General features: G+C 45.7%; 1 protein-coding gene and 1 pseudogene across 1 annotated transcript; both read right to left on the bottom strand.

Moving 5' to 3' along the window:
• Positions 1–13,137: 13,137 nt before the first annotated feature.
• On the bottom strand, positions 13,138–14,088 carry LOC116420949 (vomeronasal type-1 receptor 4-like). Its single transcript, XM_031949213.1, has one exon. It carries the CDS (start codon positions 14,086–14,088, stop codon positions 13,138–13,140), a length of 951 nt encoding a protein of 316 aa, XP_031805073.1.
• An 8,427-nt stretch (positions 14,089–22,515) lies between these two features.
• LOC116421476 lies at positions 22,516–23,030 on the bottom strand (annotated as a pseudogene).
• Between the last annotated feature and the right edge of the window lie 576 nt (positions 23,031–23,606).

Genomic DNA, 23,606 nt, shown 5'->3' with positions numbered 1-23,606 from the left:
TCGGGCCCTTTAGCAGCTGGGGCTGGGCCAGAAGTCGGAGCAGCTGTGGGGGGGGGGGGGGCCAGGGGCCTGGGCTGGCAGGGGTTTTGTCCACTTCCTCCCCCGAAGGGCCAGGTGTAAACCATGGTTACCACCATAACCCAAATTCCCACAGTGGTAATCACCTCGTCCTCACCCGGATTGTTGCTGATGGACAAATGGCGATCGCCCGAGGCCCGGAGCCTGGAAGCGGTCGGGGACCCCTCGCCCTTGCCTGCACTTCCCTTTCCCAATTACATCGGGTCCGGGGGCCTTTCCAACTCTCTGGTGCCATCAATTGGGTAACTGCTTATTCACTGCTGAGGGTGCAGGAAGTTGGCCTTACTCCCAAGGGACACAGGCGTGGAGGGAGGCTGGGTCAGCACAGGCTGGGGAAGGAACCTGGAAACACAGACAACATTAATGCCCCCAAGGAGGGGGAGGTGCTGGGAGGCCCCACAGGAGACCCCGGGACAGGGAGGGAGGGAGCAGGACAAGCAGGGAAGCCCCGACCTGACAGCAGGTGAAGGAGGGAGGAGGCAGACGGAGGAAGGCCAGGCCATGGTGCAGGGGACCCCAAGGCTCTGCTCCCCAAGAGAAAGAACCGGCCGGGTCCGGGCTTGAAACCCCTCTTATCCCTCCCTGGGAGCCTGGGGAGGGGGCTGGGAGGGGCAGGGCCGGATGCAAATCTGGGGCTTTTTAAGTTCCCCTGGGCCCTAAATCTTGTTATGGGTTCCCCTAGTGACCCCTTTCTCCTCAGGGGAAGCCCAGCTGATTTGTCCCTGAAGAGATCCCGGGGCTCAGGCAGCCACAGACAAGGCAATGGGCCCATCCCCCTGAACCCCAGGCTCCCCTGCCCCCATTGCCTTCCAGAACAGTCCCCAGCCCCCCTCTGGCTGCAGGCCCCCAGCCTTTAGCAAACCGGGCCCATGGCCAAAACTTCTTGGCAATGCCCCAATCCCCAAAGGGGCGTCTGTTACTAGGCATTGGAACATCACATTTCTGAGTGTGTCTGTGTCTGTGTGTCCTCCATCACTCCTTCAGTCACAAAAGGCTCCAGGCAGCATCTAATGGGTCAGTAAATGCACCTTCATTTTTTCCTAGAAGTGGGGCTAAGTGACTTGCCCAGGGCCCCACAGCCAGGAAGGCGTTGGGTGTCTGGGGTTTGAACTCAGGTCCCCCTGACTTAGGCTGGGCTCTGCCACTACCCCCAGCCCCCAGGCCCCCCCCCCGGCACTTTCGAAACGTGAAAGAAAAATGGAGCCCCTGCCGGCCCAGCGTGTCCGGCCGGCCAGCTAAGCAGGGGCCCTTGTCCCCCTGGCCAATGTTCCCCTCCTTGACCTGTGGCCCCCCCTCTGTCCTGGAACCCTCTGCCCAGCTCTAAGGGATGGGCCCCTGTTTTCCCGGCCCTCCAGCCTTTCCATCTTTCTCAAGTTCTCCCGGACGTTCCCCAAAGACAGGATGTCCTCGGCCTGAACAGACGGTTTGTCCCCCAGTTCCCTCAGTCCTGGGGGTGGGCGGGCGCAAAGAGACTTGGGACCAAAGTGCAAGCGGGGGCTTTCCCAGGACAGACCCTCTAAAAAGCCTTTATCCTTTCCCCCTCTTCCAGGAACATAGACAAAATTGATGGACACACGTGGGCAGTGCTTGGTTTGGGGGCTCCAGGTTGGGGGCCCGAGTCAGCACAAAGCCCCCCCTCAATGGGCTCCCATTCTTCCTGGAAGTTTCAGCCAGGACACACAGAACCTCTGGCCCCGGCCTGGGGGGAGGCAACAGCTTTTCCTCTGTCTGTCTCCTTCTCCTGTCTGTCTCTTCTCTGTTCTCTATCTCTGCCCTCCTGTGTTTGTCTGTCTCTGTCTTTGTCTGTCTCTGTCCATCTCTGCCTGTCTCTGTGTGTCTCTGTCTCTGTCCATTCTGCCTGTCTCTGGTGTTCTCTCTCTGACCCTCCCCTCTTTCCCATCACCACTTATGGTAAAAATCCTGTCCTTCCGTTAAAGGCTCTCCCCCAAACTGCTTCTTTGGGGACCAGTCACCCCTTTCACTTTTCCAAACTTTTGGTTCAACCCTACCGGGAACTCTATTCCACACTGCCCTTAAGTCCCAATTCCCTTAGGATCTAAGGGGTGGGGGAAGTGGGCCTTTTGATAGAAACCCCCCACCCAAACTCCCGAATTCCCCTGGGGCGTTGGTTCCTCCAACCAAACTGTCTCCTCTGCCCTCAGGTACACTTTGGCCAACGAGGAAAGGCCTATCCTCCTCCCTGAAAACCCCCTCCTAAAAGAACCGAATGAAAACCAAAAAACTCCCCTTCCAATTTTAACTCTCTCCTTTGTGGGGCCCCCAAAACCACGGGGCTGGTTTTTAAAGGAAAATGGGCCCTTTCCCCAAAATTTCTCCCAAGGGAATCTTTCAAGGCTTTGGCCCAAAGGAAACAGAAACTATAAACCAGAAAGAAAGAAAGGAAAAACAACAATTAGCCCTTTTACTCACCTCCAATATATTGAAACCCAAAAAAAAATGGAATAAAAATGGAAAAAGGAACCAAAAATCCAATTGTCCCACAATAACAGAAAGGAAACAAAAACATAGTGGCCCCATTTTAGTACAAAAATGGAACAAGGTCATCCTGAAACTCCCAAAAACAATTTCCGGAAACGTTAACAATACCGAAATTCTTAAAATTAAAGAAACAATAATTTCCAAAATAAACTAAGAAAAAATGGGTCTCCCTGGTTCCTTTTAACACAATTAAAATGAAACTAAACTGGGACAAGCCAAATCCAAAAAGAAAAAGGCCAACTTTCCCAAAAATACTAAATGCAAAAAAATTTAAGTAAAAATATTAACAAAAATTTACAAAATTTATCACCACAAAATTCCCAAGAACAAGGTGGGAATCAAAGGTTGGGGAATTTTTCGGTATTAAAACTAATCCAAATATAATTAATTAAATCAAAAAACAACAAAAGAAATCATTGATTTATCTCAATTGATGCAGGCAAAATCATCTTATTAAAAACACTGAAACAAATAGAAATAAATGGCGCTTTCCTTTAAAATGTTAAAAGTTATCTATCTAAAGCCATTAGTAAGCATTATATGGGATGGACTTAGTCACATGAAAAAATGGTCTAACGATTGAATAGAGAAATGCAAAGTAGGACAACTCTGAGGAACCCTTCACACCTATCAGATTGGCTAATATTACAGAAAAAAGAAGGACAAATATGGGAGGAGGTTGTATGGGGAAATTTGGGGTGCCTTATATAACCTGGTAGAAATGTGAAGCAGTTCAAAAATTCAAAGTTTGGAACTATGTCCAAGGGCTTCAGAACTGTACCCGTTCCCAGAACAGGTCTATATCTGACTAGGTCTATATCCCAAAGAGATTTTTAAAGAGGGAAAAATTGTATGTTGGAAATATTTATGGCAACTTTTGTGGTGGCAAGGGTGGAAATTGAGATGTCCACCAATTCCAAAAACAGTTGGACCAGCTGAGGCCTAGGATTCAATGGAATACTATTGTTAAGGAAAATGGCGAGCATGAAATTTCAAGAAAAACCCGGAAAACTGTCTTTACAAACTGATTAAGTTATTTCAGCAAAACCAGACTAATGTTGTACACAGTAGCAGCAATGTTACAATGATCAATGATGAATGACTTGGCTATTCCCAGCAGAGCGGTGATCCAAGAAAATCCCAAGGGTGTCATGATGGGCATTCTATCTTTCCAGAAAAGGAAACGGGATGGAACCTTAATGCAGGTCCAAAGCAGAGGATTTTTTCCCTTTTTATAAGGAAATTGGGTCTGTGTTTCCTTTTACATCTGGGTTTTAAAATGTTTTGTGTGTTTTCATATTTGGCCTGGAACAATTTGCTTTCCATGTCAGGGAATGGGGAAGAAAAAGAGAAAGGGAAAGAATTTGGAACTCAAACATGTAAAGAATGGATGGGAAAAATTGGTTTTTCATGGAATTGGGAAGAAAATGAAAAATTATTCCAAAAAGAATAAATCTAAAGCATTTTCATAAAAAAGTAAGGAAACATAGTTTGGTAATAATGAGGGTTCCCATGCCTTTAGTCTTAATTTCTTGTCCCTCATAGTTTATCTTTTAAACATTAGGAATCTGCAAAACCTTTCTAGCAAAGACAACAGGGGCCTTTGTTTTTGTTCCAAAGGTCCTTGCCATCTTGGCTACTGTAACTGAAGAGATCCAATGCTCTTTTATTTCTCTTAAATCAAGTCATGACAGCTTGTTTGGTGAGTCTGGGGAATTTCTGAGATTCAGAGGGTTGCATCCCATAGTTCTGGTTGGTAAAACAATTGGTGGTAATTTTCCAGGGGCCCAGGAACTGGCATTTCTGGCTTCCTGGGAGGGAATCACAGCTACCAAAGCTGCCTTCAGCCACACAAATTCCTCATCCTGTATGTTGCCCCCAACCTTTTTCCCTTTGTTTCGTTCTCCCCAATTCCCCCACCTTGATGGTGGGAAAATTTGATTTTCTATTATGTTGATTTACCTTGTTTCCATGTTCTTATTGGGGTTTCACAGAGAATCCATCTGAGGATAAATTTCTATCTTATTATTCTTTTGCATTTAATTTTTTTCTGAGGGAAACACGACTGCTTTTTTGTAATTGAACAAAGGAAAGGGGATTGGCCCGTCTGATGTAATTCAAGGAATTCACTGAAACAAATCTAAGGCCTGGGATGACCTGAGGTGTCAAAAGTAACTCATCCAGTCTCCACATTTTTAATTTTTTATATTGTTTTCTCTTTTTTTAAAAATATTGTTTGTGTATTTTTCTGTTTTTTATCTCACCACAGTATTTTACATATATCTCCCTACTCCCCTTCCTGCCGAGGCCATTTCATACTCCAAAAATGGGGTTTTTAAAGAAAGAAAAAATCCAGCCAAACTCATTACCTTAAAACTGTCTGGGATGTGCAATGGGGACACCCCTCCAGGAAGGGGACTGGGAATGTCTTCCCATATCTGTTCATTCGGTTCCCATAGGCTCCATCATTTGGCTACATTTGTTTTTGATTCTTTGGCTCAGTTCTTTTCATTGACATTGTTGCCATCACTGTGCATATTGTTTTTGCGGCTCTGATTACTTCACTCTGTATCTGATCATAGAGGTCTTCCCAGAATTCTTTATTGTTCACTCACATTTCTTCCAGGGCACCATTGTTCTGTTCCATTAATAGACTACAACTGGTCTGGCCATTTTCGTTGTTCAGGATCTACTTTATTTCAAATATTTAACTCTCCCAAAAGTGGAATATCCTTTTTGAGGTCTCTGGGGAAGTTTTTCTTACCAAAAGTCCCTCTCAGGCCCCGAATGCTGGACTGACTGGTAGGGAGAGAATTGACTGTGACTTTCCCTTTATTGCTGTTGGTTGCCGGACTAGGCTCCTGCTGCGGCTGGAAGCCCAAATTCCCCTCTCAATGGGAAACATCTTCCCTCCGGGGGCCGGCGCTGGCTAACGAATGGAGGCAACTCTTGGGCAGGGACGGTGGGGCTGGCCCCAATTAGCCATTCCTTTCTAAGTGTCTTTGCTTTCCCCGTGATATCTGTGCTCCATTGCCGACCCCTGCCCCCCTTAGTCCCTAAGGTCTTCCTCGGGGAGGCAAGGGGCTGAAAGGATGAAAGTCAAAAGGACTGGTGATCCAAACCCAGGCCGAGACATCTAACCACGACCTGCCAGACCCGGCCCCTAATGACCATGGAACTGACCCTTGGGATGTTCGAGAGCTGCTGGTCTGGAGAACGGGAAGGAAACCTCCCTGTGCGATGCTGGCCAGAGCCCCAGGAGGACCTTGGTTAGCTGCCTGGGGACCCCCAACCCGGCCATTGTGGGGGTGGATGGTCCCGGGGTCATGAAGGGTCAGCCCCTGCCAGAGCCTTATGGAAGGACTCGGACTTTGCCAGCGCCTTGGGGCAGGATGCCTTCTTTGTGCTGGGACATTTCCCTGGGACAGTCTGGCTCCGGTCAGAGTCGGAGCCATGGAGAGGACGCCCTGTCTGGGCCTCGTCCCAATGGGGAACGGCCCTGGACCCGGGCTCCCCCAGTGCGGTGGGAAGGGCCCCCCTAACTGCTCCCACAATTTCTAGACCCAACTCTTGGCTGCCTTTATAAGGTTTTGCCACTTCTTGAGCTTCTTTATTAAACTCTCTGTGGTTGTGGGCGTGTCCGGTGGGGCCAATGGGAACCTAAAAACTTCACCCCGGCCTGGCGGCCTCAGGAGGCCACCCACCCCCCTCCACCAGCCCACAGCCTGAAGGCTCACCAAAAACCCCTTTCCGGGTCCCAGTGTCCTGGGAAGTAACGGGAAGGGGGCAAAGTGCCGGTCTGGGGAGACAAAGCCTCCCATTTTGGGACTTCTCAGTGGCTCTTGGGCAGTTCCTGGACTTGGGCTCCGGGCCTGAAGACAGAGGGAAACAAGGGAAGCCAACCTCCCGGGCCCCTTTGCCAGCTGGGGCTGGGCCACCCAAGTCAGGGAAGCTGGGGGGGGGGGCCAGGCTGTCAGGGGGGTTTTGTCCCACTTCCTCACCTAAATGTGGCACGGTGTAAAAAACCCTCCCCACAAGGTTCGGCCTCTCCTCGGCCTGGATTTTGCTGATGGACAAGGGGATCCCCAAGAGGCCGGAGCCTGGCAGTCTGGGACGCCCTCGCCCTTGTCCCCTCTCCATCCTGTCCCGAACCCCATGAGGGTCCGGGGCCCCCAGGGCTCTCTGCTGCCCATGCAATTGGGTCTGCCTTATTCACTGCTGAGGGGTGCAGGAGGAATTTTGGCCGTGGCTCCCAGGGGACCAAAGGGAGGAGACTGAGTCCAGCACAGGCGGGAGGGAAGGAAACAGGGAACAGAACATTAATGCCCCCAACGAGGAGGGGGTGCTGGGAAACCCTTCACAGGGGCCCCGGGACGGGAGGAAGCAGGGGAAGCCCTGACCTTGAGCAACAGGTGAGCGGAGGAGGGAGGGCAGACAGAGGCCAGGCCATGGGCCGGGAGGGCTCTGCTCCCCAAGAAGGGCCAGCTGGGCCAAGGCCAGCCAGGCCCCTCTTATCCTCTCCCTGGGGAGCCCCTGGGATGGGGGCTGGGGAGGGGCAGGGGCTGGATCCTCTGGGACTTTTAAGTCCCCAGGCCTAAATCTGGGATTTGGGTCCCCTAGTGAAAGTCCTTCTCTCAGGGAAGCCCGGCGGTTTGTCACCAGAGGGTCCCGGGGCTCAGGCAGCCACAGACCAGGCAGCTGGGCCCATCCCCCTGAGACCCCAGGCTCCTCCTGCCCCCCATTGCCTTCCAGGCCAGTCCCACAGCGCCCCCTCTTGGCTTCAGGCCCCGCCTTTAAGCAAAACTTTAGGGGCCCCATAGCCAGAAGATTCTTAACTGCCCCCAGTCCCCGGGGCGTCTGGCACTGGGGTGGAACAGTCACATTTCTAAGGTGTGTCTGTGCTGTGTGTCCTCCTTCCTCTTCAGTCCAAAGGCCCAGGCAGCCATCTGGTGGGTCCGGTAAATGCCCTTCATTTTTTTCCTGAGTTGGGGTAAGTGGCGCCCGGGCCCCACAGCCAAGGCGTTAAGGTGTCCAAAGGCCGGATTTTGAACTCGGATCCCCTGACTTTGGGCTGGGTCCCCACTACCCCAGCCCCGAGCTGCCCCCAGCACTTTTCACAAGGTGAAGAAAATGGGAGCCACCTGCTGTCCCCGCGTGTCTGGCCCGTAATAAGCAGGGCCCTTGTCCCCCCCGGCACATTTCACCCGTCCCTGGGACCTGTGGCCCCCATCTTCCTGGGAACCTCTGCCAAAGCTCTGGGGATGGGCCTCATTTCACTTTCCCCTCTCAGCCCTTTCAATCTTTCCTCCAGGTTCTCTTGGACTTTTCCCCAAAGACAGGATGTCCTTGGCCGGCAGAGTGTTCGGTCCCATTCCCTCCAGTCCTGGGGTGGCAGGGACACAAAGGAGGCTTTGGGACACAAGTGCAAGCGGGGAGACTCCCCGGGACAGACCCTCCTAAAGAAGCCTTTATCCTCCCCCTCTGCCAGAGGAACATAGACAAAGGGTGATGGAACACGTGGGCAGGGTGCTTGGTGTGGGGGCTCGGGGGGGCAGTGGCCAATGAGCAGCACAGACAGCCCCCACCTCCAAAGGGGCTCCCATTCTTCCAAGTTTCAAGCTGGGACACACGGGAACGCCTCCCAGCCCTGAGGGAGCAGCAGCTTATTGCCTCTGTCTGTCTCTGTCTCTGTCTCTGTCTCTGTGTTTGCCTCTGTCTTTGTCTGTCTCTGTCTCTCTGACCCTCCCTCTTTCCCATCACCACTTATAGTGACAAAATCCTGTCATTTCTGGGTCAGAACTCTGCCCCCAAGCTGCATTCTTTGGGACCAGTCCCCCCTTTCCCGGTTTTCCCAAAAACTGTGACTTGGCCAAAAGTCAAAAACTTTGAGAGAAGTTAAACTGGCTTTTCAATGTGGTTGAAAAAGGTCACTCAAAAAACCCTTCAAAATAGCCGTTTTTGCTACGAGCACTTAAGATCCTTTCATCGGGAACAATTGTGATGAAGGGTGAACCTCCTGGCCAAACCAGAACAAAGTCTTACTCCTTCCCAGTGCTTGTGGCTGGGTTTTATTAAAATTTTAAGTAGGCAGTACAATTATTCTGGGACAAGACCTGACAAGATATAAAACCTTTTATACTAATGCACTTTTATTACTGTATGCTTGGAAACCATCCCAGAGTGGCAGTTTTTATTAAAAAGGGCTCCAAATTTTAACACGGGTCTTTCCTTAAAGATAATCAAGACATAACTGGCGATGGATTCTTGAAGAAAAAAGATTTCTCAAGGTTCCTCTTGGGACCAACTATCTTTACAGATCCCTCGAATAAAATATTTGCCTTTTAACTCCTCATGACTTAACTATAAAGAGAACAGTCAAATTCCTTTTCCTCCATTCAGCACAATGAATTGTTGAACTTCTTTTTATCCGGAGATTAAATATAATTATCTGGCTTAGCCTATTCAGTAGGATGGCCAAGGGTTCCACAACTCAGATAAAATTTGTAACTTCCAAATATTGTTTCTTTAAGGAACCAAGAGCAAGTGAAAAACATCCAGGTGGAATTCTTGCTGTCCCCTCTCGGGACTTCCAAGGTTACGATTAATTCAAGGAGATATTTCTAATCATGTTGTTGTGGTCCTTTATTTTCAAAGCCCAGGGTCTCATTCTAAATATCAGGCTGCTTTTTATGTTTTAAATTTAGAATAACAAAGGAACCTAGGAACATAAAAAACCCTGTTTGCTTTCTTTTCTTCCCTACTCTTCCTGCGGGGAAGAACCCCTCTGTTTTGAAGACCGAATGAAATTTGGCAAATGAATGTGACCTTCATAAAATTCTTTTGGTCGTCTGTCTTTTATCCATTTTGTTTTGAACCGGTTTTCAGGATTACTTTTTTAATGACCACCAAAAGGACAGCCCAAATTGGTCATAATTCCAATCAACATTTTGCAATTAAAGAACATAAAAACAGACAATGGACCTCATTAAAACTTTTCAAACATTTTTGTTCACAGTTACAAGATTTTAACACCACCAACCAATCCTCAAGTACAGGCAATTGAGAGGAGAAACAGAGATATTAAGATGATCCTCCAAAAAAAAAAAGGAAGTCACAGGTAACCCTAAGAACTTCAAATCTAGCCCTTTATACTCTCCCAACTTCTTAATTTTTGACAAAATTCCTGGCTCCGGCGGGGTTTTATAACCCCTGGAAGGGGCAAACCAGTGCAAATGGCTCCTAATCTTTAAGAAATCCCCAGGTGATGTGGAAATCCAGAAAGTGGTGAATGGAAGGGACCAGATGGTTCTGCTTGGGGAGAAGGGGTTTCCCAAACCTTACAGGTGGGGAAGGAATCAGATGGGTGCCAATAAAGCCATTCACCTTGTCCATTGGGGAGAGAGATGGGCGGACCCGGAAACGAAGGAAGACCCAGAAACTTAGTGGCCATTGCTATTGTTGCCCACCACTGAAAGGAGCCTGGCCTTCCAGGTTGACTCATAGACATTAAAATTGTTGGACTTAAAACCCTCAGGAATCATTTGGGTCCCTGAGACAATTCGAAAAGATTTTTAGGACTTGAAAACCCTCCAGGGTTATTGGATTCTCGGGACATGATAAGACTGTTTTAGGACTTAAAACGTTCCAGGAATATTGGATTTTCCAAGAAATTTATAAGACTGTTGTTGCAGGACTTCATAATCTGCAGGGGTTCATTGGTTCTTTAACACAGAAAGCAGGCTTCAAAAACTTGCAGGGATCATTTGGTTCCCTGACCTTGGTACTGGACAATAGATTGGTTTTGGACTATCTTTCTTTGGTTCTGGAAGAGGATGCGTCTTGTGATTGTTGTTTACATACCCCTGGACTTCTGAAATCTTTTCCTCCATGTTGATTTTATAGTGTTTTTATATATCTTCCTGTAAATTCATGTTGGTTTCCAACCATTGAGCCTCCCCTTTGAAGGGCAGTCATCCCAAACCTCTGCTTTTTGCTATTTTTGTTAATATCTCCCCATGCTGATGGGTTTGTGTATACCTTTTCCTAGAGGGCCCCTTCCACCCAGAAACACACTAGAAATTCCCATTTCCCTTTGGTGTTTTTCATCTCTCTTCCTGAGAAGTCAGGAAGGTGATGATTACCTCCTTTTTGGAGTTCTTAACCTCCCTGAGAAGTCAGGAAGGGCATGACCACCTGTGTTCTAAAACAAAAGAAAGTGGGAGATATAAAGGGCTGAAACTCTTAAAAGATGTGCTTGAATCAAACAACCGAGCCCTTAAGACTAATTACCTATTGGACAATGATTCTATTAGCACATGTTTGGAATTGTTCTTCTCTCAGTCAATGCCGGCTCAATGTTTGGGGTTAAGAGAATTGTAGGTAAGGATTAGGGCATGGAGAGAGAGAGGCAAGAGAACCGCACTTTGCAGTAGGACGGGGGAAGGGAGGTTGGTGGCGAGCGTGTGGCCGTTTTGTCCATCTCCTTCACTTCTCCCCGTAAAGACCAAGGACTTTTACTTATCCTGACTCTGGCTGATGCTGAGGCCTCCAGGGAGCTAACCCAGACTTCACAGGCTAGAGCACTGTACTTGGAGTCATAAAGATCTTAGTTTAGATCCTGCCTCATACACTTACTATTCATGTGACCTTGAGAAAGATACTTAACTTCTTCCAACCTCAGTTTCCTTATTTGTACAATCTCTAAAGTAGCAACACCTTCACTCAGTTTTTGTGAAAACCAAAAGATAAAAAAGTGTGAAAAAAAAGTTTAAAACACCATATAACTACTAGCTGTTAAGCTTTTGAGATTCTACCATATCCCCTCAGGTCCAGATACTCCCCTCCCTTGTATTTCATGTTTTCTTGTAAAGCTCTTCTGGGTGTGTATTTGGCTGCTGGCCTGTTTCATGGGTGGTGCCCTTATTGCTCAGTTGCAGTGGAGCTACAGCCTCTATAATGATCGATCCTGTAGTGGAGATCTTGATGGCCCCAGGAGTATAGTCTTCTGGGTGGTCCCAGAGAAATGGTTTTGCTGTTGGGCAGCAATGGGGGTGAAGTATCACTCCTTATCAGAAAAGGGGGCAAAATCTTTCTGGTGACTTATGGTAGGCATGGAACTTTACTGTGCTGCGCAGACCATTGCCTTCTCTCTGGGATTGATGACTCACAGAAAGGCAAGGACTTGTTAGTGGTTCTCCTATTCCTAAATAAGGTCTGAGGTGGCAAGGGGGGCAGTTCTAGGAAGTTCTTGCCTCATTCACTATCTTGGAATCAGAAGTTCTAAGCAAACTTTACAAAATCTGAGAAATCGACACATTGACACATATACTTCTGCAAAACAAATTGCAATATTGTCCATGTCTACAAATATATTTCTTTTACTGTATTTTATATTTAACTTCTCTCTGACAAGTAGCATGTTTCATCTTCTGTATTCAAGGATTATTGTTGTAATTATATTTTTACTTGTTCAGAGTAGTTTTTGTCTATCAAGTTATCATTGTATAAATTGTTCTCCTAGTTCTACTACCTTCACCCTGAGTCATTTCATGGATTTCCTCTCAACACTTCACTGAAACTGTCTATTTCTTCATGTCTCATGGCACAATAATAATCCATTACATTAATATATCACAATTTGTTTAGCCGTTCAACGAAAGCATGGCAATCAGTTAGGTTTCTTTTTGAGGTTACTATGAAAGGGCTGCTGTAAATATTGCATATGTGTGTGTGTGTGTGTATACACACACATATGCAATATTTACATACATACATACATACAATATGTATATATATAATATATATGGAAATATGTGTATGTATTTACTTTTTCTATTTTTAATTTTGTTTTCTTTACAAGAATCAGCTCCATAGCGTTAGACAACTTCACTTCTAATTTTATGTGTTTCTATGAATGTCATTAACAATAGTAATATTTAGAATCATCAAGTTCTCTTTATTCTCTGATTCTCATTATCAATATTCTCAAAGTAATATTGCTTGTAAGAAATGGACTTATGATTATATACTTCAATAACAATACTATATGATGACCAGTTCTGGTGGACCAGGCCATCCTCAGCAACGAGATCAACCAAATCATTTCCAATGGAGCAGTAATGAACTGAACCAGCTACGCCCAGAGAAAGAACTCTGGGAGATGATTAAAAACCATTACATTGAATTCCCAATCCCTCTATTTATGCCCACCTGCATTTTGGATTTCCTTCACAAGCTAATTGTACAATATTTCAGAGTCTGATTCTTTTTGTACAGCAAAATAACGTTTTGGTCATGTATCCTTATTGTGTATCTAATTTATATTTTAATGTATTTAACATCTACTGCTCATCCTGCCATCTGGGGGAGGCGGTGGGGGGTTAAGAGGTGAAAAATTGGAACAAGAGGTTTGGCAATTGTTAATGCTGTAAAGTTACCCATGCATATAACCTGTAAATAAAAGGCTATTAAATAAAAAAAAATGGACTTATGGTACCCAGGATTTTTTAGATTTCATTCGATTTGAGACCTCCTCCTTTCTTATTGTTTCATGGAATCATTCTAGACAGAGAATATCCATCTATTAAGACCAGAATTTAGCATTTTCCTCCCACAAAGAACATAGAGGTACCTGGGAACTTGTGAGTCAGTGCTGATCAATACATAAGGGCTCACAACTGGGAAACTTGCAGACAGAAAAGCAGAAGTATGGAACAACCCAGATGAGGACTTTGTAAATGACATATATACTGTCAAGATGCAGTTGAGTGAGTAGGAGGAAACAAAGGTGCTCACTAGCAGTAGGATAGCTTTGGTGGCCCTGTTCTCAGGGGAAACTCTGGGGGAGAGGCAGGTGAGGTGAACTTGCCGGATTTGCTTGTGATGTCTGTATAAAAGAAATGCCATGTAGCCACTGGTAGACAAGTTAAATACCACATACACAGCATCAGGAAAGGAGAGAATGATTGAAAATAAAGAGGCTTGAAATCCTGAAGCAAGCTTATAAGGACAATATCCAAGATCTTGAATCTCAGTGATGTTTCTCATGTGCCTTGATCCTTGAATTTGTGATAGAATATAGCTGCAGAAAAGTAGGTGAAAAATCCAACAGCAGAGACTAGAGGGCATGAGGTATTTGGGGGCTCTAGATTTAAGCTCTGCCCACTTGGAATTGCTGGGGCTGATGGTGATGGCCTGAAAACAACTCAGGAGGCAAGTCATGCTGAGGGAAAGATCCCTAGTTACTCTCTGAAGGTAGAAAATAATTTTACAACCAATTGGATCAAAGAAATTCCTCATACCCAAAGTTGTCAGTGTTTTGGGGATGCCCTTTAAGAGAATTCCCAAGCAGTTGGCCATGGCCAGTTGGGCGATAATAGCGTCTATAAACCTCATCTTATGTCCACTGAAAAAGACAAGAGTGAAGAGACAAATAAGAAAGGAATTCCCCAGAACCCCAATTCCTGTCTGGGAGAAGAAGGCAATATTCAGCAGTATATCTTTTGATTTCATGAAGACAGTGGTATCTTGAGGAGAAGAACTATCATCAAAGGCAGAGGGACCTAGAGAAAAGTAAAAGTTAATGTTAGTTGTGAGGATTCATTCCCAACCTGCAAATCCTAGAAAAGATTATTCCTTCTTGTATGTGTCATAAAAAGCAGAAAAGTTGTGATTGGGGATTCCATATCAAATCAATTGGATTTTCGTAAGCTGAAATCTAGAATATCCTGAATTTTGTACCTCTCCCTTTATGCCATACACAGGTTTTTCTCATGAAGGTCCTTTTTATAGATGAGAAAATTTCCCCAGGAAACACTCAAAATCCAGGTAGTTTCCTGGGAGATCTTAAGCCAAATCCTCGTCTTTTCCCAAATAATACTTTTGAGATTCTCCAAAATGTAGCATTTAAAAACTTTGAGAGGCAGAAATTCTTAGTAATTTAACTATTTTGTTCATAATGTCATCATTTTTAATAGGGGGATTGTGACAGCCTTGCAAGGCAAAAAGTTTCGTAGAGTAAACTCACAATTGATATGCATTTAGAAAGGTGGCTGCTTCAGAGGGTGGCAATCAATGACAACTGCGTAACAAGTAATGAGAGAATGAATATTATAGTGAGAGGATGGAACTATTTTAATGAATTTTGATTATGTCTTTTACTTCTAAGTTGCTCCCAGTCTTGGACAATCTATTGAAAGGATTTACCCACTCAAACCTGAATGGGTCACAATGGCTTCTCCACCTGGCTGATGTCTGACCAAGATTGCTAAGGAAGTTAAGCCAATTTTACCAGCAGCAACATCCTGGACAGACTGAATTTTTGAAAAGAATACTTCAGAAAAAAAGGAACTCTGAATTTTCCCAAAGGATTGGATATTAATATCCACTTCTCTCATCTCCTTGGACTTCTTGTATTAAGCTACTAATTCTTCTTTCAAGACTTCTTCCAACGTTCTATCTTCTAATTTTTCTCCTTTTTTTATAATACAATTTTCATATCATATTTTATTTATAATATGATTTTTAACTCTTTTCAAAAAGCTCTTCCTTCATTTGTTTTAGGAATTCTTGTTGGCCTTGTGTCCATTCAGTGTTTTGTCTTGAGGCTATTTGCAGATATTTTGGAGTTATTTGCCCTTTTGGGGCATGTGTCATCAGCATTATTAGTGTCAATCAGCGTTATCAGCATTATTATAAGCTCTGCATTAGAAGAATTTTTTTTAAATTTATTAATTGGACAAGGCTTAATTTTTGAATAATCCCTTCATATGAGAGCTCTATTCTAGACATTTCTGGAGAGAATATTAGGGAATTATATGACCATAGCCTGTTTTTTTCTGGTGTTCTGGTGTTCTGGCCTGTTTGCTGAGTTCTAAATGCGGCTGAGAAGCTCAAACATAGGAGCTGAAAAATTAGAGCCGGTCCTGAGCAGTGTAATTTTTGTCCTTTTCTGGTCACTCACGTCTTGGATAGCGCTTCCAAGTTTCAGACCCTAGTATGAATTCAGGCAAAATAATTTTAGATTTATCCCTGTGTCCATGGGAAGTTCCAGGAGATGGTTGCTGTAGTTAGCTGGAAGGCTCGCTAGATTCAGAATAACAGAGGTATATGTACACCATACTACCACTTCTTTGCAAAGTTCTAGGTAGATTTCCAGGGTCAGAGTGACAGATACCCTGTCCCTATGTTAGACCCTGTATTAGAGTTTGCCTCTGTACCTGGGTGAAGAATCCCTAACCTGACCCTAGAGTCAGAGTGACAGAACCATTGGGCCACCCTTCTTCAACATTTCCTGCCAAGGTCACTTTTCAGGGGACAAAATTCATGACCTTGGAAGGGAAAAATGATCCCCTGAGCTTACCTTTTAGATTCTCTGTTCTCTATTCTGTCTGGGTGCCTTAGAAACTTGTTGGAATATTTATGAGCAGAACTGGATTGGACTGCTATCAGTTACTCCTCCATCTCCGCTGGTTTCCTCCCTTGGAAAATTAATAGAAGGAGATGCTCAGGTTCCATTTCTAGAAAAGACTTTCTGATCCTACCTTACCCTGATCTCCCACTCCAATGTTCCCATCAGACTTCCTCTTGCCTTACTTCGGTTATTCCTTTAACAGACATTTGATTCCTTGACTGTAGCCGGAAAAATAAAGAGCTCATAAAGAAAAAGTCAATAGAAGTATCAGGAGCAGGCAATGTCAGAAAAGTAAGACTGAAGTTGATTCAGTGTCAAATGGTAAAGATCGCTGCTCTACTCTTTCTGTATTCTTTGATCCACAGACACAATTGCTGTTTGCACTGATTACATTCATTTGTGGGGATGTCAACAGATAACCGAAAATGAGATAGATAAGTTTTGGACCTAGAGTCAGGAAAACAGGTTCACATAGTGTCTCAGATGATTACTAAGTTGCGATCTCTTACCCTCATCAGTTCATTTAGATCAGTTTGCTTAAGTATTAAATATGGATAAAAATACCTCCACCCAGAGTTGTTGTGAAGATCAAATAAAATAATATTTGACAAGTACTTGGTCTATTGCGTAGCACAGAGTAGATGCATTGTAAATTCTATCTACTGTAATTATCATTAATTATTCTTACTCTATTTAATACAAATATTGGTTTTTTAGCTTGCTTTTCCCTGCTTCTGAATTTCCATGGGAATTTTCAGAATATGATTAAATACGACTTGTGACTAGGACACTACATTTCATAAGATTATCACTGTAAAGCTAAAATGTGCCTAAAGTGTGATGTACTTTTATTCACTCATTTTATTGACGGGGAAATTATAGTCTATTTCCCAAGGATAACACAAGTGATAAGAAACAAAGTTGACATTTAAAACCAAATCTATAGGTTATATAAGCAGCTGATTTTTATAGAATCGGTAGGGAGGTTCATTGTGAGGAAAAGGTAATTCCCTAAGACTTCTATCGCCACCCCTTATGTGACAAAGAATATAGAAGTTAATAATGCTGCTTTTACTTCTATTCATGGAAAATGCAAATAATACATAAGGAACTCACAGTAGCACAGCAATCCTTGCTACCATTCTTTGGACTCTCTCCACCTTATCATCGTTGTCCCACATTCTCTCCAATCACATGGATTTATAAAGGGGATCTTGATTTGGACTCGTCATCAAATGACACAGATTGGGTCATGTTGGACAATGTTGGCCATAGCTACAGGGGCCCTGTCCCTCTGGGCAGGTTCACCTGTCCCTGTGACCTGTGGCCCCACATCTGTCCCAGAGCCTCTGCTCAGCTCTAGGGATGGGCCCTGCCCTTCCAGCCATCGCAGTCCTTTCAGCATCTTTCCTCAGGTTTTCCAGACTTTCCCCAAAGACAGGATGTCCTCGGCCCGAGCAGAGAGTTCGTGTCCCCAGGTCTCTCAGTCCTGGCAGGTGACAGGGACACAAGGAGATTTGGGACACAAGTGCAAGTGGGAGACTCCCTGGGACAGACACCCCTAAAGAAGCCTTTATCCTCCCCCCTTGCCAGAGGAACATAGACAAGGAATGATGGACACATGCTGGCAGTGCTTTGTGTGGGGGCTCCACACTGAGGGCCGGGGGACGCCAATGAGTGCAGCCAACCCCAAGCTCAAGGGGCTTCCATTCTTCTGGAAGTTTCCACTGCAGGACACATGGAATGCTCTGGCCAGCCTGAGGAAGCAGCAGCTTATTGCCTCTGTCTGTCTCTTTCTCTGTGTTTGCCTCTGTCTCTGTCTGTCTCTGCCTGTCTCTGCCTGTGTCTCTCTGACCCTCCCTCTTTGCCACCGTCACTTATAGTGACAAAATCCTGTTACTTCCGGGTCAGAACTCTCCCCCCGAGCTACGTTCTTTGGGACCAGTCGCCCCTTTCCCAGTTTGCCAAAGCTGTGACTGAAGCCCCTGCAGGGGCTCTATTCACACCGTGTTACTTTTTGACCTTAGGCTGAAAAGACATTTAGGATTCAAATCCCTGGCTCATTGTCCCTTAGGATCTGAGGGAGAAGAGTGGTCGGGATTGTGATAGAGGCCCCTATACTAACTCCCATGATTCTCTGAGGGCCTTGGTTGCTCCAACCAGACTGTCTCATCTGCACTGTGGGGGGCACTTGGCTGACAGCGGCTGAGGACGGCTATCCGTCCTCCCTGAGAGCTCCTCTCCTAGGGGAGACCTGGGATGAGTGACCTAGAACCAGGTGCTCTGCTGCTCGATGCCGCTCTCTGCCTTGTGGGGGCGCTGCTGAGCACTGGGGGCTGGTGGTGCTGAGGAAGATGGGCCATTTCTCCCAAGGGATTTCTCCCCAGGGATGGCAGTCAGGCTTTGGCTGGCAGGAAGTCTGGAGGCTCATGAAGCACCGCTGTTCCCAAAGTTTCCAAGTCCAGGTCCCATTAGAGTCTGTGAGGAGATGGTGGTCAGTGCAGGGGCAGTCGTTTGATTTACCGGCACTACATCTTGTCTCTCCTTCCGATGTCTTTGATGCTTAAAATTTCAAAGATAAAACTTCTTATGGATTAATAACTTATTAAGTACATCTGGAATCTTGGTTTCCATATATTTGTCCACTATAGTATTTTTGTTCAATGTCCAATCATTGCAAAGGATACAAAAGAGGAAAATACCATGACTGTTCAAATATGCACCTAGACCAGTAATATTTAGGAGGACAGAACATGGCATTTAAAGTGAATAATTTTGATTACATTTTTACACAAACAAAATTAATGCAATTAGATTTAGAAGGAAAGCAGAAACCTTCAGAGCCTATTTTTACAGCAGGATTCTCTGATAAGAAGCTTATTTTTCAACTATATAATCAAAATTTATAAGAATACAAATCAGATTTATAAAAATAAAAGCCATTCCCCAATTGACAAATTCTTAAAGAAGATGAACAGGTGATTTTCTGAAGAAGAAATTAAAGCTACCTATAGTCACTTGAAAAAAATGGTCTAACGATTGAATAGAGAAATGCAAAGTAGAACAACTCTGAGGAACCCTTCACACCTATCAGATTGGCTAATATTACAGAAAAAAAGAAGGACAAATATGGGAGAGTGTATGGGAAATTTGGTGCACTTATATAGTCCTGGTAGAAATGTGAAGCAGTTCAAAAATTCGAGAAAGCCATTTGGAACTATGTCCAAAGGGCTTCAGAACTGTGAGTACCCCTTGTTCCAGAACAGGTCTATATCTGACTAGGTCTATATCCCAAAGAGATTTTAAAGAGGGGGAAAAATGTATGTGTACAAAAATATTTATGGCAACTTTTTTGTGGTGGCAAAGAATTGGAAATTAAGATGTCCGCCAATTCAAGAACAGTTGGACCAGCTGAGGCACAGGATTGTAATGGAATAATATTGTGCAATAAGAAATGGCGAGCATGAAGATTTCAGTAAAACATGAAAACTGTCTTTACAAACTGATTAAAAGTTATTCAAGCAAAACCAGACTAATGTTGTACACAGTAGCAGCAATGTTACAATGATCAATGATGAATGACTTGGCTATTCCCAGCAGAGCGGTGATCCAAGAAAATCCCAAGGGTGTCATGATGAAACATTCTATCTCCAGAGAAAGAACTGATGGAGCCTTAATGCAGGTCAAAGCAGAGGATTTTTATCTTTTTTTCCTTTTATAAGAAATTAGGTCTGTGTTTCCTTTCACATCATGATTAATATAGAAATGTTTTGTGTGTTTTCACAAATTTGGCCTGGAACAATTTGCTTTCCATGTCAGGGAATGGGGAAGGAAAAGAGAAAGGGAAAGAATTTGGAACTCAAACATGTAAAGAATGGATGGGAAAAATTGGTTTTTCATGGAATTGGGAAGAAAATGAAAAATTATTCCAAAAAAAGAATAAATCTAAGCATTTTTCATAAAAAGTAAAGTAAAATAGTATTGGTAGATAATGAGAGTTCCCATGCCTTTAGTCTATTTCTTATGCCCTCATATTTTGTTATCTTTGGACATTAAGACCATCTGCATGGAAACCTTTCTAGCAAGAGACAACAGAGGGCCTTTTTGTTTTGTTCCAAAGGTCCTTGCCATCTTGGCTACTGTAACATGAAGAGATCCAATGCTCTTTTGTTCTCTCTGATAATCAATGATCATGACAGCTTGTATGGTGAGTCTGGGGAATTTCTGAGATTCAGAGGAACAGTTGCATCCCATGAGTTCTGGTTGGTAAAGCAATTAGTGGTATTTCCAGAGCCCAGGAACTGGCATTTCTGGCTTCCTGGGAGGGAATCACAGCTACCAAAGCTGCCTTCAGCCACACAAATTCCTCATCCCGTATGTTGCCTTCAACACACACCTTTTCTTTGTCATTCTCAGTTCTCCCCACATCCCCCACCTTGATATGGAAATGAGTTGAAGTTGAAGTTTGAGGCTGCTGTTAGTACTACTATTATGTTGATTGCTACCTTGTTCTCATGTTCTATGATAGGGTTCACAGAGAATCCATCTGAGGATAAATTTCTATCTTATTATTCTTTTGCATTTAATTTTTTTCTGAGGGAAACACGACTGCTTTTTTGTAATTGAACAAAGAATGAGGATATTGGCTTGTCTGATGTAGATTCAAGGAAATGTCACTGAAACAAATCCAGGAGGCCATAGGATGACTGAGATGTCAAGTAACTCATGCAGTCTCTGCATTTTTAATTTTTTATATTGTTTTCTCTTTTTTTAAAAATATTGTTTGTGTATTTTTCTGTTTTTTATCTCACCACAGTATTTAAGCATGGTACCTGCCCCCTTCCCCTGCCTGCGAGCCATTTCATATCACAAATGGAGGTTTTTTAAGAAGTGAAAAAATCCAGCACAACTCATCAATACCTTAAAACTGTCTGAGAGCATGTGCAATGAGGGACACCTCCAGGAAGGGGGACTAGGGATGTCTTGCCATATCTCTTCATTCAGGTCCCACTTGAGCTCCATCATTTGGCTACATTTGTTTTTGATTCTTTGGCTCAGTTCTTTTCATTGACATTGTTGCCATCACAAAGGCTGTTTTAAGTGGCCTGATTACTCACCTGTATCTGATCATAGAGGTCTTTCCATAATGCTTTGTTGTTCACATTTCTTCCAGGGCACCATTGTTCTGTCTCATTAATAGACTATAACTGGTCTGGCCATTTTTCATTGTTCAGGACTACTTTATTTTCAAATATTTAACTCGGAGAGTGTGGATATCAACATTTTTGAGTCTGGGACAGTTTTCTTATTAAAGTCCCTGGCCAGGCCCGAATGCTGGACTGACTGTAGGGGAGAAGTTGACTGTGTAATTATTACCCCTTTTATTGCTGTTGATTGCTGATCAGGGCCTGCTGTGCTGGAAGCCCACGAGATTCCTTCAATGGAAACATCTTCCTCCCTTGGGGCCGGCGCTGGCTAACAGCAGGAGCAGCTCTGGTAGGGACGGTCAGGTCATTCCCATGCTTGGAGTCTCACCTTTCTAGTGTCTTTGCTTCCTCCCAGATTCAGTTCTCATGGCTTCATGACCCCTGACCCCCTTATCCCACACAAGTCTCCTCGGGAGAGCTGAGAGGGCTGAAAGGATGAGAATCGTGTACAGACTTGATAATCCAAACCCAGGCCCAAGACATTCATACAGCACGACCTGCACTAGACCCATTCTGAACACATGGAACTGGACCCTTGGGATGTCTGAGCTGCTGGTCTGGAGAACGGGAAGAAACCTCCTCAGTGATGCTGGCTGGGAGCCTCCTAGGAGGACCTTGTTAGCTGCTCAAATCTCCCCAGAACCGGGCCATTGTGGGGGTGGATGGTCCCGGGGTCATGAAGGGTCAGCCCCTGCCAGAGCCTTATGGAAGGACTCGGACTTTGCCAGCGCCTTGGGGCAGGATGCCTTCTTTGTGCTGGGACATTCTTGGGATATCTGGCTCCGGCTGGAGTCTGATGGTAGTGACGCCTGTCTGGGACCCTTCCTAATGGGAACTGGGCCTGGGCCACCCCAGGCTCCCCAGATGCTGATTCAGAGCTAGCCCCCTGATCTGCCTGCCACAATTTCTAGACCCAACTCTCGGCTGCCTTTATAAGGTTTTGCCACTTCTTGGAGCTTCTTTATTAAATCTCTGTAGAATTGTGGGCGTGTCACTTGGTAGGAGCCAATGGGAACCCCAAAGAAACTTCACCGGGCCATGGCAGCCTCAGGGAGGCCGGGCCCTCACCCCCCTCCAACAGCCACAGCCTGAAGACTCAGCCAAACACTTTTCTGGAGTCAGTGTCCTGGGAAATACCCTGGGAAGGGGCAAAGTGCTGGTCATGGGGAGGCAAATGCTCCATTTCTGGGACTTCTCTCAGTGAGCTCTTGGGCAGGTCCTGACATGGGGCCTGAGCTTGAGACAGAAACAGAAGCACAACTGAACAGTCTTGGGCAGCTAGCTGGGCCAGAAGTGGGCAGCTGTGGGGGGGGGGCCGGGCTGTCAGGGGGTTTTTTGTCCCACTTCCTCGCTGAATGTAGCACGGTGTAAACCATCACTATCACCTGTCCCACAGTAGTAATCGGCCTCGTCCTCGGCCTGGATGTTGCTGATGGAGAAGTAGCGATCGGCCCCAGAGGCAGAGCCCGGGAAGCGGTCGGGGACCCTCGCCCTTGTCTACCTCCATCGCTGTCCACATACATGAGGTAAATTGAGGCCTTCCTGCCTCCTGCTGGTGCCATGCACCATAATCGCTGCATTCACTGCTGAGGCAGGGAGAGTCTGGCCGTGCCCTGAGGGATGGACATGCTGGAGGGAGACTGAGTCAGCACAGGCTGGGAGAAGGAACCGGAAACAGAGACAGACCTTAATGGCCCAGCAGAGGAGAGAGGGAGAGGGTGCTTGGAGACCCCGGACAGGGAGGAGGGGAGCAGGAGAAGCAGGAAGCCCAATTGAGCAGCAGGTGAGCAGGAGGAGGCAGATGAGAGGCCAGGCCATGGTGCAGGGGACCCCGAGAGTTTGCTCCCCCAGAGAGAACCGGTGGGTCAGTCCGGGGTTTTCCAGGCCCCTCTTATCCTCTCCCTGGGAGCCTGGGATGGGGCTGGGAGGGGGCGGGGGCAGGATGCAAATCTGGGCCTTCTTAAGCAACCCTGGGCCTAAATGTGGGGTCACAGATCCCCTGGGGAAGGCGTGTCTCTCAGGGGGAGGGGATGGAGCAGGGGAAGCCCTTGTTCCAGCCCAGCTAATCTGTCACCCATGAGTGATCCAGGGGGTCAGAGCAGCCACAGACACAGGCAGCTGGGCTCATCCCTCCTGTGATCCCCAGGCTCCTCCTGCCCCCTTTGCCTGCCCAGAAACAGTCCCACTGTGTCCCCTAGTGGCTGCAGGCCCTCAAGTCACACACACCCCTGTCTGGCCCTTTTAGGCAAAGCTCAGGGGCCTCAGAGCAAGAAGGTTCTTGGTAATGGTCACCAGTTCCACAAGGGGGCATCTGTGCAGAGGACAATGGGATGATAACATATTTTATGTGTGTGTTGTGTGTGTGTGTGTGTGTGTGTGTGTGTGTGTGTGTGTGTGTGTGTGTACCCCAT

This window comes from Sarcophilus harrisii, chromosome 1 (assembly GCF_902635505.1).
Source record: "Sarcophilus harrisii chromosome 1, mSarHar1.11, whole genome shotgun sequence".
NCBI classification, from domain to species: Eukaryota; Metazoa; Chordata; class Mammalia; order Dasyuromorphia; family Dasyuridae; genus Sarcophilus; species Sarcophilus harrisii.
Note: the sequence above shows the minus strand (reverse complement) of the source record. Positions and strands in the feature narration are given on the sequence as shown.